The sequence below is a fragment of the Betta splendens genome, chromosome 11 (genome assembly GCF_900634795.4).
Source record: "Betta splendens chromosome 11, fBetSpl5.4, whole genome shotgun sequence".
NCBI lineage: Eukaryota > Metazoa > Chordata > Actinopteri > Anabantiformes > Osphronemidae > Betta > Betta splendens.
The window spans coordinates 9644115-9658569 of NC_040891.2; the positions used below are offsets into that span (position 1 = coordinate 9644115).

Sequence of the window (14455 nt, forward strand, 5' to 3'; positions counted from 1 at the left end):
CAATTATTGTGATTATGTGCTACATTTGGCTTTAAAACTTTGCTCTGGAGTGTTTTTGGTTTACAGTGTAAACTTGTGCAATGTTCATTTTAAAATAAACACTTAAAAAAAATCTTGCATAAATTGTTTCTGAATAGTGTGTGTATATAGTGTCACCCTTTACAAGTAATGTTTACATTTCTCAATTGGTGCAGGAATTCTGACAGACTAAAATATACATTAATCCACACATATTATAATTATGCAAAAATAAACTTTATTGCAACTTTGAGCAGAGGAAAAGCTGCTAATCACAATGGAGAATAGTATGCAACTAAATGAAGCTATCGCCTACAGAGATAAAAGTTCATTCTCAGCAAGTATGACCAAGTTATTAAAACCAGTAAATGACCTTTTACTTGATGGTTAGGAACTGAAAAGTAGACAAACCAACTTAATACTGGTTAATCTCTTGTTTGTAAAAAGACACAAGCTGAATTTGTGAAGTATACTGTAACAAAATACTGTAATGTTTATTCTACTGAAGAAATAAAAGCAATTGATACTTGAAATGTGAACCAGGTTGGTTGCAAAAGGCTGAATGTGGGGGGAGGGGCTTAGCATCTTCAGGATTTAGTAAGCATCACACATTTATACATTATACAAAAGAAAAATAGGTTTCATAAAAATATTACTTGTTTCTCATCAGTATGGCTTCTGTACTGTGCATTTACAACCAAACGTTGCTGGATTCATGTATATTATGGGGTTTAATTGTTGTTTCATTTACGTTGTGCTTCTAAAAGTCTGGGTATTCTGGCCAAAATGCAAATGTATTAAAATACATTCTGCATTAGCATGAACCTTTATTGAAAGACCACTTTATAATGAACTTTCCTTTGGTTAGAGTAAATCTACAGAATAAAGTAATATTTCAGATACACAGGTTTGGAACTGTTTAGGGAAGAAAATCTATAATACTATAAGTAAATCTTAATCTTTTTCAAAATAATAATTATCTAATATAAATCTTCCAAAATAAACTCCAATTAAAATTAAGCATGAGATCATTTGCATGGTAATGACACGGAGGTCTAAAAACTATCATTCAAATACTAGACCTGCTGTGAATAGAACATAAATATACAATTCATTTACATAAAAATTCCATCTGCACTATTCCAGTAGAACTCAAAAAAATATTAGAATTACAAGAGAGTGAATAATAAATAAGTTGTGATCTGTGAGTTTTGTCATTGTGCTCTAGCACCAGACTCAGTAGTATAGTTAAAATGAGAAAAAGTTGGAATTAGAGGCTTGACTCAGGTCAATTTGTGAGGAAATAAAACAGACCCAAGATGTGCCGAAAAAAAACCCACCTAATTCAGCAGCCTCCTCTCATTAGTTTAATCTCACATCTCATCCTGCTATTCTTTCATACTGTGCAACTAGTCCACAGGCTACACCTATACTCTGCCTAAGGATCCTCCTTCCTGTGCATTTATTGAGAAAGTGCATGACCTCTTGACCCCGAGCTTAATTTATTGCCCTCACCTTGTAGTAAAAATACATTAACAAAGGAGCGTATTCGAGGAACCTGTCTGCTCAACCACAACAAGGCTCAAATGGTCAAAGCGGACATTATCAAATGTGTCAAGAGACGCGTATGTACAGAAAAATTGCACTTGTGCACAGATGAGTGAGTGACCCTTAGGGGCTAATTACTATCCTGCTTCTCTGCTGACAGATGAATGAGGTCCAGTCTGTTCAAGTCTGTAAACTGTGGCTAAACGACGGCCCTTTAATCGCTTTCCAATGGATGGTGTCATCCACAGCCTATTGATGGTCCTCCCTGCCTCAAAAGCCCAAACGTCTCAGTCATACAAGAAACCCTGAAACTTAATATGGAACGTACTAGAAAACTGAATTAGAAATACAACCACATAGATTACACCTACTGTGTAAAATATGCCTTATTTACATGCCGTACAACAGTGCAAACCAACTAAAACATGTAATAAACATTATACAAAGATCATAGTTAGTATATTGGCGTGACACAACTGACTATAATGCTCAAGATGATAATCAGTGAATAAGAAATACATGTGATATGTGCAGTGACTAAGCTTATTGACAGAAGTGTGTGTTAAGGGCATTCCTTGATTTCCAGTCTCAACTGTCTTTGGAGCAGCTTTCAGCGGCTTTGTGCCAAATTCATGCTGTCCATTTATACGGCGACATATCTGCCTGGCTCAGAAAGCAGGGGCTGAGGAGGAGCAGTGGTGGAGGAGCGAGGACTCAGACTTATGTTCGTGTGTGTGGATGAGAGGATTCGTTAGCTTGGAGTTATTTTAGTTTTTTCGAGGCAGCGTAGTGAGAGTACGTGTGGCGGCGCGGGGATGTTAACGTGTGTTCCAGGAAGCAGATCATTAAACTGATCAGTCATTAACAGCCCGGTGAGGTGAGCGGGGTGCGGTCGGGCCCGGGCGGAGGATGCGGTGGATGGAGTGGCACAGGGGCTCAGAAGGCAGTGGTGACGGCGTTTCCCCTCCGCGTGCCCAAACGGATCACTTCCCCCGACACCATGTCGAGCTGCTCGTACGCCAGCCGGCCCTCGTCACCTGCACACACACACACACACACACACACACACACACACACACACACACACACACACACACACAGGTGTTCCTCTACTCATGCTGTGGCGTGAGGACCAATTAAAGTTCCATTCCATAAACCGGTGACTCACCGAACGCGAGGAGAGTTTCGATGGCGACGTGGCGAAGCTCCTCGTCGGCTGAATCGCACAGCGCTACCACCGCCCTGATGCTCTCTACGGCCTGTCGATGGGCGGGAGGTGAGGCAGGGGTCAAACACATGCGTCACCAAGTCAAACACACCGACCTCCGCTGACATTAGGACTGACCCGCAGGCAGCTGAGGGCTGAGCAGGCGGCCCTCTGGCTCTGGACCCCGGCCTCCGACAGCGCCTGCGTGTAGCACTCCACCGCCTGCGGACACACGGGGACACTTAGACACTCCACCATCTGCCGGGAGCAGCGTGCTCCTCCTCTCTCTCGCTAGCGCCGCTCACCCTGGCCTTGAAGTTGCCGAGCGACGCCCCAGCGGACAGGTAGTCCGCCGCCGCCTTGTTGAGCTGGGGGTCTCCGACCGTGAGCAGGAAGGCCAGCGCCCTCAGCGTGCCGCTCCGGGGCCACAGGGACGACACCGGCACCTCCTCCAGCTCCGACAGGCACCGGGAGCGCTCTCCGTCATGAAGAGCCTCGGCAAATAGCCCTGCGTTCAAGAAGCCGCTGGTTACGCGCAGCTTGGGCGGAACCTGGGAGCATTTGGGGTCTCCTCTGCTCACCCTCCCTGGCCAAGTGCAGCAGATGCGTCTCCATGTCTTGAACCTCATGTTGTGATATGTAGCTGTGGAACTGGAACACGGTGAGGACGTCCCGGGACAGCGCGGGGGACGGCACCAGGTCGCCCCTGTCCACCATCTCACCCACCACGACCCCAATCACTGAGAGGGACAGGAGTTAGCATGCAGGGACGGTTGTTGCCACGGTGACATAACAGCGTATTCTGAGTAGCTGCAGCATCAACTGACCTGAGTCGGAGCCGTGCGGGTGTTTGTCCTGCAGCGCCGCCGCGTAGCGCTGGCTCATGTGGTTGAACACCCGGTCCAGAGTGGTGTGGAAAAGCCCCGCAGACCCGCTGCACTCCGACCACAGGCTCATCAACTCGGGGCGCTCCGCCAGGCCCGGGAGAACTGACACAACAGAACAGGAGGTCGGTGGCGCCGAGGCCGCGCGCGGCGGCTGAACACACAGATCCAGTGTCGACGGGCGCTCACCATCAGCGGCAGACGCTACTGCTCCCAGTCTGTCCACACTGATCTCTGCCAGTTCCTCCAATAGCTGAGTCTGTCCGGACAGTTTCAGGAGCAGACTGCGACGTTTCCACTGGCTCACCCCACTGCTTAACACCTATGGAGACGCCACACTGAGTTTCTATGCATCCAGTGAGGAACTCCTGGGCCGACAGAGCCTCACCTGTATGAGGTGGTTACAGTACTGCAGGTGGATGACGATGGCCACGTCCAAGTTCTCGTTGCCGGTGGTGAGAGGCAGCGGGCTTCCCGCCACGCTGTTTCCCACCCCCGTGTCTTCCGTCAGGGCCTCGCTCAGGTGTCCTCTGGCCTCTGGATGCTGGACCCTAACAGGCACATACCCGGAGTCACCACCGGGGGGCAGCAGCGCGCCAGCAGCGCTCCCTCTGCCCCTCGCTTACCCAATCCTTTCTCCGTCTGCGTCGAAAAGCGGAGACCTCTGCGGGGGAGCGCTCGGCACAGCGCTATCGTCTCCAGTGTCTTCGTCGTCGAAGTCAGACGTGTTGAGGAAGTCGAAGCTCTCCAGGGCACTTTCCACTGTCAGACTGAGGCTGGACGAGCGGCTCCTGTGTCCGGGGAGGCGACACTGCGAAGGGAGAACATGCGCATCACGTATTTCATGCACCCACACGCCTGATAAGTCCATGCGAGCGCTGCAGTCACCTTGAGTAGATCCTCCAGCCGCATCACCTCCTGCTCCAGGTCCTGCAGCTCTCGGCAGCGGTGCGTCAGGGCCTCCAGCTTCATCAACAGGCTGTGGATGGCCTCCTCCAGGCTGCTCTCCAGGAACGCCCGGCTGCCCTCCCCAGCCCAGCTGGGGCCCCCCCCGCCCTCCGCAGGGCTCCCGCCGGGCTGCTCCGCCTCCGAGGACGTCAGCCTCCTCACCAGCTGCCTGGTCAGGCTGCCGGCCTCCTCCGTGTCCAGTTCCACGGGTTTCAGTTCGTCGCTGTGATCTAGGAAAACGTCCTCCGGCGCCACCGTGGACAGGTGGCCGTCAGAGCACAAGGACGGCGCCGCCGAGCCGCAGTTGGAGCTGGAGTTGCGCTGGGACTCAGTGCGCTCCCACTCCGAGTCCTCCGCCGCCTCAGCGTCATCGCTGGCCAGGCTGCCGCTGGTGCCCCTGCTTCCTCCACTGCTTCCTCCACTGCTTCCTCCACTGCCCGTCTCCCCGTCCTCCTCGTACTCGTCCTCCTCCTCTTCCTCCACCAAATGCTCCTCTGGGATCGAGTCCTCTCTGGTCGGGAGGGTTTGCGTGGGCGGCGGCTCCGTTTCCGGGGGGGTGACGGTGATCTCGGGGTTGGACTGGCCGGGGGAGTGCGAGCTCGGGGCCGGACTGGGGCTCGGCGTGGAGCCGGAGGTGTCGGAGAAGGTGAAGGAGAGACGCTTGCACTCGGCCACACCGCAGCCGCCGTTCTCGAAGACGTCGTCCGGTAGCGTGGACTGAGGTGAGAGACAAAAACGGGAATTAAAAACATAACCTACACTGGCGAAAGAGGAAGATTGGGATGGAAAAAGAGACAGAAGCGCCGTTCAGGTTGGCTTCATCCGAACAGGTGATGGATAAAAACAGACAGCTTAAACCAAGTCATGCAAGCAAAACAGCTGCGTCCACAGCAGCAGGAGCAGGAGCGGCAGCAGCACACAGGAGCCGGGTCGGCAGCACACAGCCCACAGCGCACTCACATAGACCTCCAGGCTGGATTTGGGCCTGGGCCGGAGCGAGGCCAGGTCTCCGAACGAGCGGCTGCGCCTCAGCTTCTCCAGCAGCGTGTCTCGGAGCATGTGCAGGAAGGAGAGGCGCTGGCGCTCCACGCGGTGCTGCCGCTTCTCGGCACGGCCCACGCAGGCGCGAGGAGCCGGGCGTTTGAGCGAGCGGGGGTGGGGGGGGGGGGGGGGGGGGTTTAATGTGGAGGTCAAACACAGACAGCGGGGAGACGGGTGAGGGTTAGTTGGGGGCTGCGGGGGGGCACGGTGCTCACATTAACCAACAACCGGCATCTCGCGCGGAGCTGTGCGTGAGGCACAGCGCCGACGCCACAGCGCGAGCGCTTGTTTGGACTCACAAAGAAGGACGTGTCCTGGAAGGTGGGCGTCTCCGGCGTGCCCTGGCTGTACACCGACACCCGCCTCTGCAGAGCGGTGGCTTTGCTCACGTTGCCGGAGGACAGCGTCAGGTCCTCGACGTCGAACGGGCTGGAGGAGGAAGGTTAGTGCATGTTAGTGTTATGCTGTGGTGGGTGTTCTTCGGCGGCCTGTTACAGGGCTGTAGGTGGTTACTTACTACCACGTGACCTCCAGGTTGAGCTTTATGGTCCCCAGGTCGTTGACGTCCACAGCCACCACCTGAGGCATGGCAGTGAACAGCTCCTTGGTCTCGCAGATCACGCTGCCCACCAGTATGTGAGTGGCCAGACCCTTCAGCTCCGTCACCTGACGGGCCCAGAACCCAGAACCTTAGTTTTACACCAGTGCTGCATTGTCTTTCTATAACTTTCCTTTCCTCCGTACCTTCATGTTGATGAGGTCGCTGATGAGGGGCATGAAAACCATCTCTTCTCCGTCCCAACTCTGCCTGGAGTTCACTTCAATCCTCCCCTTCAGCTTCCACCGCTGACGGCCGTAGCGCATGAAGATCTGCATGAAGATAGGAAAGAGCGGGCGAAAGAAGGAAGCCGGGGAAAGGACAAACAGCAGCGTCATCTTTAATCACAGGATGGGACTTTTCTTATACTGCCATGACTGCACCTTCTGTTCTAACCGCGGTTCATAAGTTCATTTGAAAAGAAAAAAAACAAAAACAGCAGCTTGCCTCATACTGGTCTCCAGGACAGAGCCTTGCGAAACCCGCCAAACCTGTGGGCGAGAGGCAACACATTTAAGTAGTAGTAGAAGTAGTAACATGAACTTCCTCATGCATTTTACCACATGGAAGCTTTTTTCTGTATTGCGTCTCCTCTCACCTTTCATCTTGATGTGAAACTCCCCGAGCAGGTTCTCCAGCTCATTTTCAATTGTTCCCATATTCTAGAGAAGAGATGAACAGCCATCACATAAACAACCCGTGTGTTCCTTTCGGCTCCTTCTCCTCATCCGACCGGCAGATCTCCGTTGGGAGCGCTTTGCATGTACCTCAGTGTACTCCTTGTACCGCCGGTTGACCTCTGCGATGCTCTCCTTGGTGCCTTTAGTGGAGGGGGAGGAGGAGAAGGCCTGCTTCATGCGGCTGGCACCGTCCCTCAGGCGGCTCTGGATGCAGAAGGCCTCATAGAGCTCGTCCACCTGAAAGCACACACACACACACACACACACACACACGCACGGTTTGTCTTAGCATCTCAGGCGCCTGCGTCCTCCAAGCATGCAACCCCAGCGCAACAGTTCCAAGAGTGAAGAAACAACAACAGATGGCGTTTAGGGCTCATTAAGAGTTTTCAGCGGGAGCCCAAACTAACAACTGCATCACCATCCTGCTGCGTTACTGAGAGCTGGACCGAGTCATCAGGCTGTGGTGATGGTGTAAGTGGAGCCGCTCCTTTCACTGACTACACTGCCAATCCAGATGTGCGTGGGTTCAAAACCGGGTTATCATTCTGAACTGAACTCTTCAGCTTTAGTAATGCAATGTCATGTAATTGCTTTTTATCCAGTTCTCTATTAAACTGTCCACATCTGGTAAAGACACAGAAGCCTGAACGCTGCAGCGTCCTCCAAACTAATCACAACCTGCCACATGTGGAGGGTTTTATTGGCCCGTCCAACTTCTTTGTTTCCTAAATCCACATCTGTTTGGAGCGGCGGGGCAAAGCGAGGCACCTCTGGCGCACCTGATCAAAGCGAAGCAGTGCAGGCTCTGAAATATTGATGCCTCGTGCTCTTTATGGCACTCATTAGGGAGAAGCAGGAGAAAATGGGCCATTCCGGCTACTGCCGCCCTAGCAGCTTCTCCGAGTGCTCGCTTGTGTGTCTTTGTAGCTGAGACTGTGACTGTGCGTGTAGAAGTCACGCTTTTACTGTGGTCGGTGGGTTCGAGTGAACGCGGTTTGCAGCGGGGAGTTTTCTGTTGGGGAGGACGGACGCTGTTGGCACATACACACAGAAAAAGTAAAAAAGACGCCCACCCTAAAGCCAACAGCTCCATCTGAAACCAACAGGCCCCTTCAGCAGCCGCCACCCCCCGGACCCCGCCCCGTCTGTCTGTCTGTGGTATGTGGTGTATGTGGCAGCTGAGCCGAGCCGCTTTAAAAACACTCCGGAACCACATTTTTATTATTCTGAGCTCTGCTGGTTCACAGCCAACCATCAACATGTTTGTTTAAAACAAAACAAGGGAAAGAGGAGCAGTGACTAGATGTAAAAAAACCAAACATTCACTTGTTATTCATCCAAGTCGACTTGATTTAAAAAAGTGTTTTAAGAAGTCCTATGTTATTGTTGTAAAGTATTCGTGTATTTCAGTACAATGAGTTATTCATTTGGAGAAAATGTGTGTGGCTCCGTTGCAAAACTGGGCTTTGACAAACTGAGGCTGATGATCAGCCATTATTCTTCTCAGGCAACCAGTAATCATACCATTATCAGATAACGAAGCTAATATTTCTCCCCAATTAAAACAGCCTTTTGCTGCCTTCAAGGAAATGTCCTTGTGAAGGTCAGCCAGGCTCCAGACGACAGCCATCAGCACATTGTTTGCCTCCAGCATCTTTCTCACCAGGAGGAAGCGACATGAAAGGAAAAAAGTGTGTACAATCACGCATAAACCAACTAAAAGACATTCAAATGAACACAAAGCAAACCTAAATCAGTATATTAAGAATTATGGAAGGCTTTAAAGGATTGCGCTCGTATCTATGATACATCTGACTTAAAACAGAGGGATTTTGAATATAAGCAAAAATGGAAGAAATCCTCTTAAGATACGGCCATTATCCTGGATCTTAGCATATTAGCACACGCGCGCGCACACACACACACACACACACACACACACACACACACACACACACACACACACACACACACACACACTTTCTGCAAGAGAGTGATTATAAGCAGATTAAAACAGGCAGGGCACATCAAACACAAGCCCCTCTCTGGGGAACTGTGGCTGTGTGTGTGTGTGTGTGTGTGTGTGTGTGTGTGTGTGTGTGTGTGTGTGTGTGTGTGTTTGCGTCCTATGCAGTGGGGGAAAAACATTACAAATAATCACATATGAAGCACACTCATTTTGGATTGAATTTGGCACATGATTAACACACGCACACACACACAGAATCTCTCTGGGGGGATGAGGACGTGTCTGGCGGTTGCTCTTCTCACCTTCAATCTCTGTCAATCGTCTCCTTAATGATGCCTTGTTGATGCAGAGCCAAGCAAAGCCCGCCCCCCACCCCTCCACATCCACCCAAACACACCCTGTCCCATGCAGGACATCATAGGGGCCGCATTGTGCCACCTGCTTCCTCCATGAGTGCAAATTACAGCGCGGACATCTGCAGGCAGCCAGCAACACGACCGGGAACAAAAGAGCGAGCTGATACCAGTCACACACACACACGCACACACACACACAACCTGCTGATGAATGATTGTTAAGTCATCCCTCATAGCAGCTGCCCAGGACAAAGGGACAGGCCCGAGCACGACACAAACACCTCCATCTTTACTATAGCTGACAGCCAACATCCTCTCACAGCTGCTGACTGACAGACGCGGAGGATTTGTTTGCATTGTCCACCACTGATGTGCGCTAAAGTGCATGTGCTGCACAACCGTTTCCCAAAAAACAGCAGGTTTTTGACACGCTTTCGTACAGTTTGCATAATCTGCCTGCAGGACAGTGAAATATAACAATCTGATAAAATATTCATTGGCTGAACTGGCGTTTGTATACCGATCTGACGAGACTATAACTAATAAACACACTGAATATTAGTGAATATGAGATGAGGTTACAAGTAATACTGCAATGAAAACCTTAATAAAGCGACAACAAGCAGGAAGCACTGGTGTATATTTAGACAATGAAGACAGTGCTGTGCTTTGACTTTTGAGGCTCTTTTTACCTGCCTGGCATCAGACACTGCTTCAAGGTTTCAAATATTTACAAGTGCATTTAAATCTATTTTTGCTGCAAAGAAGAGCAGGGCTTCAGAAGAATGCGGAAGAATTCTGAAGAATATCAAGCACAAAGTGACGATCTCTCATATAAAACAAGCACCAAACCCGTGTTTAACCTCTCGGAGGCCGAGACGAGTCCTCTCGTCTCTCATGACTCCATCTTTAAGGGCCCCGTCAATCGCCTGTCACTGCAGCACGCTGCTTGACCTGACCTACTTTCGCCGTTGCCTTCGACCTGTCAAAAGCATCTGTGGGCCGCGCGCGCGCCCGGGGGCTGTGCTGTTCTTGTGCACGTGCGCCGTCGCCTCCGGACGTCAGAAAGCGAGACCCGTTGTTTTGTCGGGAGGCAAACAGACATGAAAAGGGTTAACGCCACCCGGTACATGGCTCCTCCGTGCTCCTCGGGACTCAGAGGCTCCCTCCTGGGGTAACCATGGTTACCTTTGGAGCAGCGCCGTTCTTTGGGCGTGTCTGCTCTGATTGCCTGCTGTCACGTCTGATTTGACGCGCAGCGAGGGAGGCCACAAAACGAGATGTGGGAGAAACATCTCCCCCTGCAACCGCGCGCGGGGAGGGGGGGGTTTAATGCACCCAACTGGCAACCCGGGAGGAGAAGAGGCAACTGAGCTTCTAAAGCCTCCATGATTAAAATGAAGCAGCACATAAACGGGCACGAAACACATTGTGTGGGCTTCTGTAGCCCCACATCCACTCACCTTGCTGATGTGAAACTCCAGACGTCTCATGTATCTCTCGATGGTTTTCATTTGCTATAAAGAGACAAACACGCGATTCAGTGCTGTTTATTATTATATTAAATGTGTCTCAATTCTGTGATGCCTGTGAAAGTGTTTTTTTTTTGCTTTATCATCCTCTCAGCTGTTTCTCTCATGTCCTCCCCCTGTCCCGTCACTGCCTTCTCCCCCTTTCATCCGTTTCTCCTGCTTCATAACACAATCCCTTCTCTCCTGTCCTCCCCCTCGCTTTGCTTCTGCCTTTAGCCGCTTTCCTTCCCTTCAACCATTTTCCCACATCAAAAATTCCCTCAAAACATCACAGTCGTAATGTTTGCTATAGAGGACCCTCCCCTCCATCAACTCACCTTGTCAAGATCGTACAGCACTCCCTGCAGAAAAGAAAACACACATTTAGTACAGAGGGACAGCACAGCTCAGACTGCTTAAGTGATGCAAAGCCAACCGCAGCTGACTGGCATCAGGAAATGATCCTATTAAACACATTTTTCACTGTGTCTGGCAGGAGAATTTGTTAAATATGATTAGTGGATATAAAAAGGTTTACTTGATCATACTACTTTACTGCACAGATGAGAAATAAAGAAGCTATAACATGACTAGGATTCATTTGCATTTCTAGCTTTTCTCCCTGTGTTGGCTGCAGACGTGAGTCCAACAGGATATCTGGCATGAAGCCCGCGTGCAGTAGTTTCTCACCAGTCGAGAGTTTCGCTTCATGTCCTTCATCAGAGACGTGAGTTTGTCCAGTTCTGTTTGATGGACTTCCAGATACTCGCTACGTGGCAACAGAGAAAAGCAGCACGTTTAAACTGTACTCTAAGAAGACAAGATGTTCATTAGTATAAATAATTATCCTGTTGATGGATCTGCTGATTCCTTGTCTTTTATCACAGCAGGATAAACACATGTAAACGTTTGTACTCTTCGCTAAACAAATGATGTAGAAAATGTCAAAAAGCTATAAACAGCCAGGTTAAAGAATCCATAATACAAATGTTTAGTCTGATTCCACTGAAGGGGTTCATGAATGACGAGCGCTTCACACAGCGTCTCGGCTGCTCACTCACTCCAGGCCTTGCTTGAGCGCCGTGTACACCTCCTCCAGACGTTTGGGTTGGGGCTCCCTGGAGCTGCTGCCTCCCTTGTGGCCCGACAGGTGAGGCTTCTTGGGTTTGGACTGAGGCTTCTTCTGCACCGCAGAGTTGCCCATGAAGGAGTTACACCTGCACGCACACACACACACACACACACACACACACACACACACACACACACACACACACACACACACACACACACACACACACACACACACACACACACACACAGTGTTATCTGATGTGCAATGGTATTAACAATGAATAAAATTAATCTAACAGAATAAATGTGATGACTCCTGTGATTCAAGCTGATCCCTAACACTATATTTCATTCCGATGCCCTCTGTCAAACATATGCTCACACAACCCCAGTGGAGAACCCCGTCATCAATCACACAGACGCGCTAAAATTTGCTTCCCGACCCCCACACTCTGCATTTGACCTGTGCTCGACTGCCGTTCACCTTCAGTGAGTGAAGCAATCACTGACACTGCTCCAGAGAAGCAGGAGCACGGCCGACAAACGGGACACAATACACACTGTTTTTATAAATTACAGTCTAAAAATAGAAGAAGAAAAATCAATGAATCATTAATTGTGTCACATTTCCTATTGAAACATTGAATCACTCATACAAATTAACTATTATATTCCATTTTAAGCCTTCATTTCCTGTTCAGCCAAAGAAAAGCCTGTTCTGCTCCAGCAGAGCCTTCTAGCGGCGTTCTCCAGGCTAATCATCCTCATCTTAGGTCGTGCTCGTCTCAGCCGCTCGCGCCCGTTGCAGGTTTTTGAAAGCATCACAGATTTAGCTGACAAATGACATTTCCACGGCCTTAACGAAACGATCCCCGTTGTCTCAGGGACGCGGCGACGAGCGATTTCCAGCTCGACAAGTCGGAACACGGCGCCGCGTGCCAGGGAGCGCGAGCGCAACATAAGCTCAGCTGCCACAAATGTAGGGCAACGCTGAATGAGAGCGCTGTGTAGCCTTGGGGTCACGCACGGCCTCGTGCAGCAGGGACACGCACGCGTATGCGCGACTAAGACAAGTCCACGCTGACCCTTAACTGGATTTGCACCCTTGCGTGCAAACTGCATCGCCTGCAGGATGCACGCAACACACACACACACACACACACACACACACACACACACACACACACACACACACACACACACACACACACACACACACACACACTCTGCAGCTCTCCACCGCGCTCATTATGAGAAAGGCAGCGAGTGGCGCATGTCGCCCACACACCCGGCTCATTCCAGCCAATTACGCTGCTCAGAGGAAAGAGGCCTTCAAATAGGTTCTCAAAGCAGGACCAGAGGTGCTGAAGAGCACCAGGCACCGAGTGGAACGGATACTTCTGGGTTGGGCTGCGAGGGCTTTGTCTTATGATCAGAGCAAGTATGCAGCGACTCCCTACAAGTCATGGATGATACATGGACATCGATACCAGAAGAATACAAACATGCGCTGTGAAAAATCAATCAGCTGAAATGCTTTGTGAATAAATTCCTTTCTGCTCTTGACTTTGATCAGAAATGATGAACTCACCGGGAGCGTCGCTCCTGCAGCGTGCTGAAGCCGGCAAACGACTGACTCCGGATGATGCCGTTGGGGCCTCCGGGGGAGTGGGTGCCGGCCGCCATGATCTCCGGGAAGCGGGACGACACTCCTGGAGGAGACGGACAGGACGGGTCAGAACCAGCATGCGGAACCACAAGAGGCGCGTTCACAGGCGGGTGTCACAAAACACGGCGGCTGTCACTTAGCGTTAAGTGACAAACTGACGGCTGTTTGGAATCAATACACACACATGCAGGAGCAGCCGTGAGACGGTTCCACCACAGACCTGAAGCTCTGAAAGACTTGTTTGCTGAAATTTGGTCTTATCACAACGTAGATATTTACCAGCAGCAGCCTGTCAGGTTTGAACCTTTTTAAGCTGGAGATGAGGAATGCGCCATGACTCACGTGGGCACTCGGGGCACGGGCCGAAAATAGACAGAGAGGCGTCCGCGTATAGACGTAAGATAAAGATGTGGCAGAGGTCAAGGGCCCGGAGGCAGAAACCCACTGGAGTAAATGAATCACAGGCTCAGCCGTCACGCTGCCAGTGTCAGCAGGTCGGTGTTGAGTCTGCAGGATGTGTTCAGTGGAGACGTCGGTGACAGATAATGCAGTCAAAACCGGAGTCAGACGGGTTTAAACAGTTAAACAGCGAGGAGGAGGAGGAGCTCAGCTGTCCGGCCTCGACGAGCGACCGTAAACGCCGTAATGAGCCGGAGAAGTGTCACTTCTGCCCCTGTTAATGCGTATCACTGTACAACCGAGATAAGGGCGAAGCGTGGGGAAACAAAAATGTCTGGAGGACAGACACAGATTTGTCAAATCAAATTACCCGCCGTCAAACGTAGCGGCTCCGCATCCGCATCTCGGAGCCTCGTCCTGTAGCACGCGAGCGAGACAAACGGTCCCGCAGCAAAACCGGCACGTCCTCATTCAGTGTGCGCTGAGGTGGGGGTGGAGGGGGGCTAGGACCGGGATCGAACTAGCAACCTGACACCTCTCTGCCGGTGGC

At 50.8% G+C, this 14455-nt stretch overlaps 1 protein-coding gene across 4 annotated transcripts in view; it reads right to left on the reverse strand.

Annotated features, from left to right (window-relative positions):
• Positions 1-233: 233 nt before the first annotated feature.
• The window catches only part of ripor2 (RHO family interacting cell polarization regulator 2), a 34091-nt gene continuing 19869 nt past the window's right edge, over positions 234-14455 (reverse strand). For all 4 annotated transcript variants that reach the window (XM_029166223.3, XM_029166222.3, XM_029166224.3 and 1 more), the window contains exons 2-22: positions 13429-13549; positions 11825-11980; positions 11454-11532; positions 11102-11125; positions 10716-10769; positions 7012-7161; positions 6843-6906; positions 6692-6735; positions 6391-6516; positions 6164-6312; positions 5946-6075; positions 4546-5322; positions 4284-4468; positions 4046-4208; positions 3847-3979; positions 3601-3762; positions 3355-3513; positions 3079-3281; positions 2912-2995; positions 2735-2825; positions 234-2603 (exon numbers count right to left, since the gene is read on the reverse strand). In XM_029166223.3, the coding sequence (XP_029022056.1) occupies positions 2503-2603; positions 2735-2825; positions 2912-2995; positions 3079-3281; positions 3355-3513; positions 3601-3762; positions 3847-3979; positions 4046-4208; positions 4284-4468; positions 4546-5322; positions 5946-6075; positions 6164-6312; positions 6391-6516; positions 6692-6735; positions 6843-6906; positions 7012-7161; positions 10716-10769; positions 11102-11125; positions 11454-11532; positions 11825-11980; positions 13429-13549 (3155 nt within the window). In that variant the 3' untranslated portion in view covers positions 234-2502. The remainder of the gene's footprint in view (positions 2604-2734; positions 2826-2911; positions 2996-3078; positions 3282-3354; positions 3514-3600; positions 3763-3846; positions 3980-4045; positions 4209-4283; positions 4469-4545; positions 5323-5945; positions 6076-6163; positions 6313-6390; positions 6517-6691; positions 6736-6842; positions 6907-7011; positions 7162-10715; positions 10770-11101; positions 11126-11453; positions 11533-11824; positions 11981-13428; positions 13550-14455) is intronic.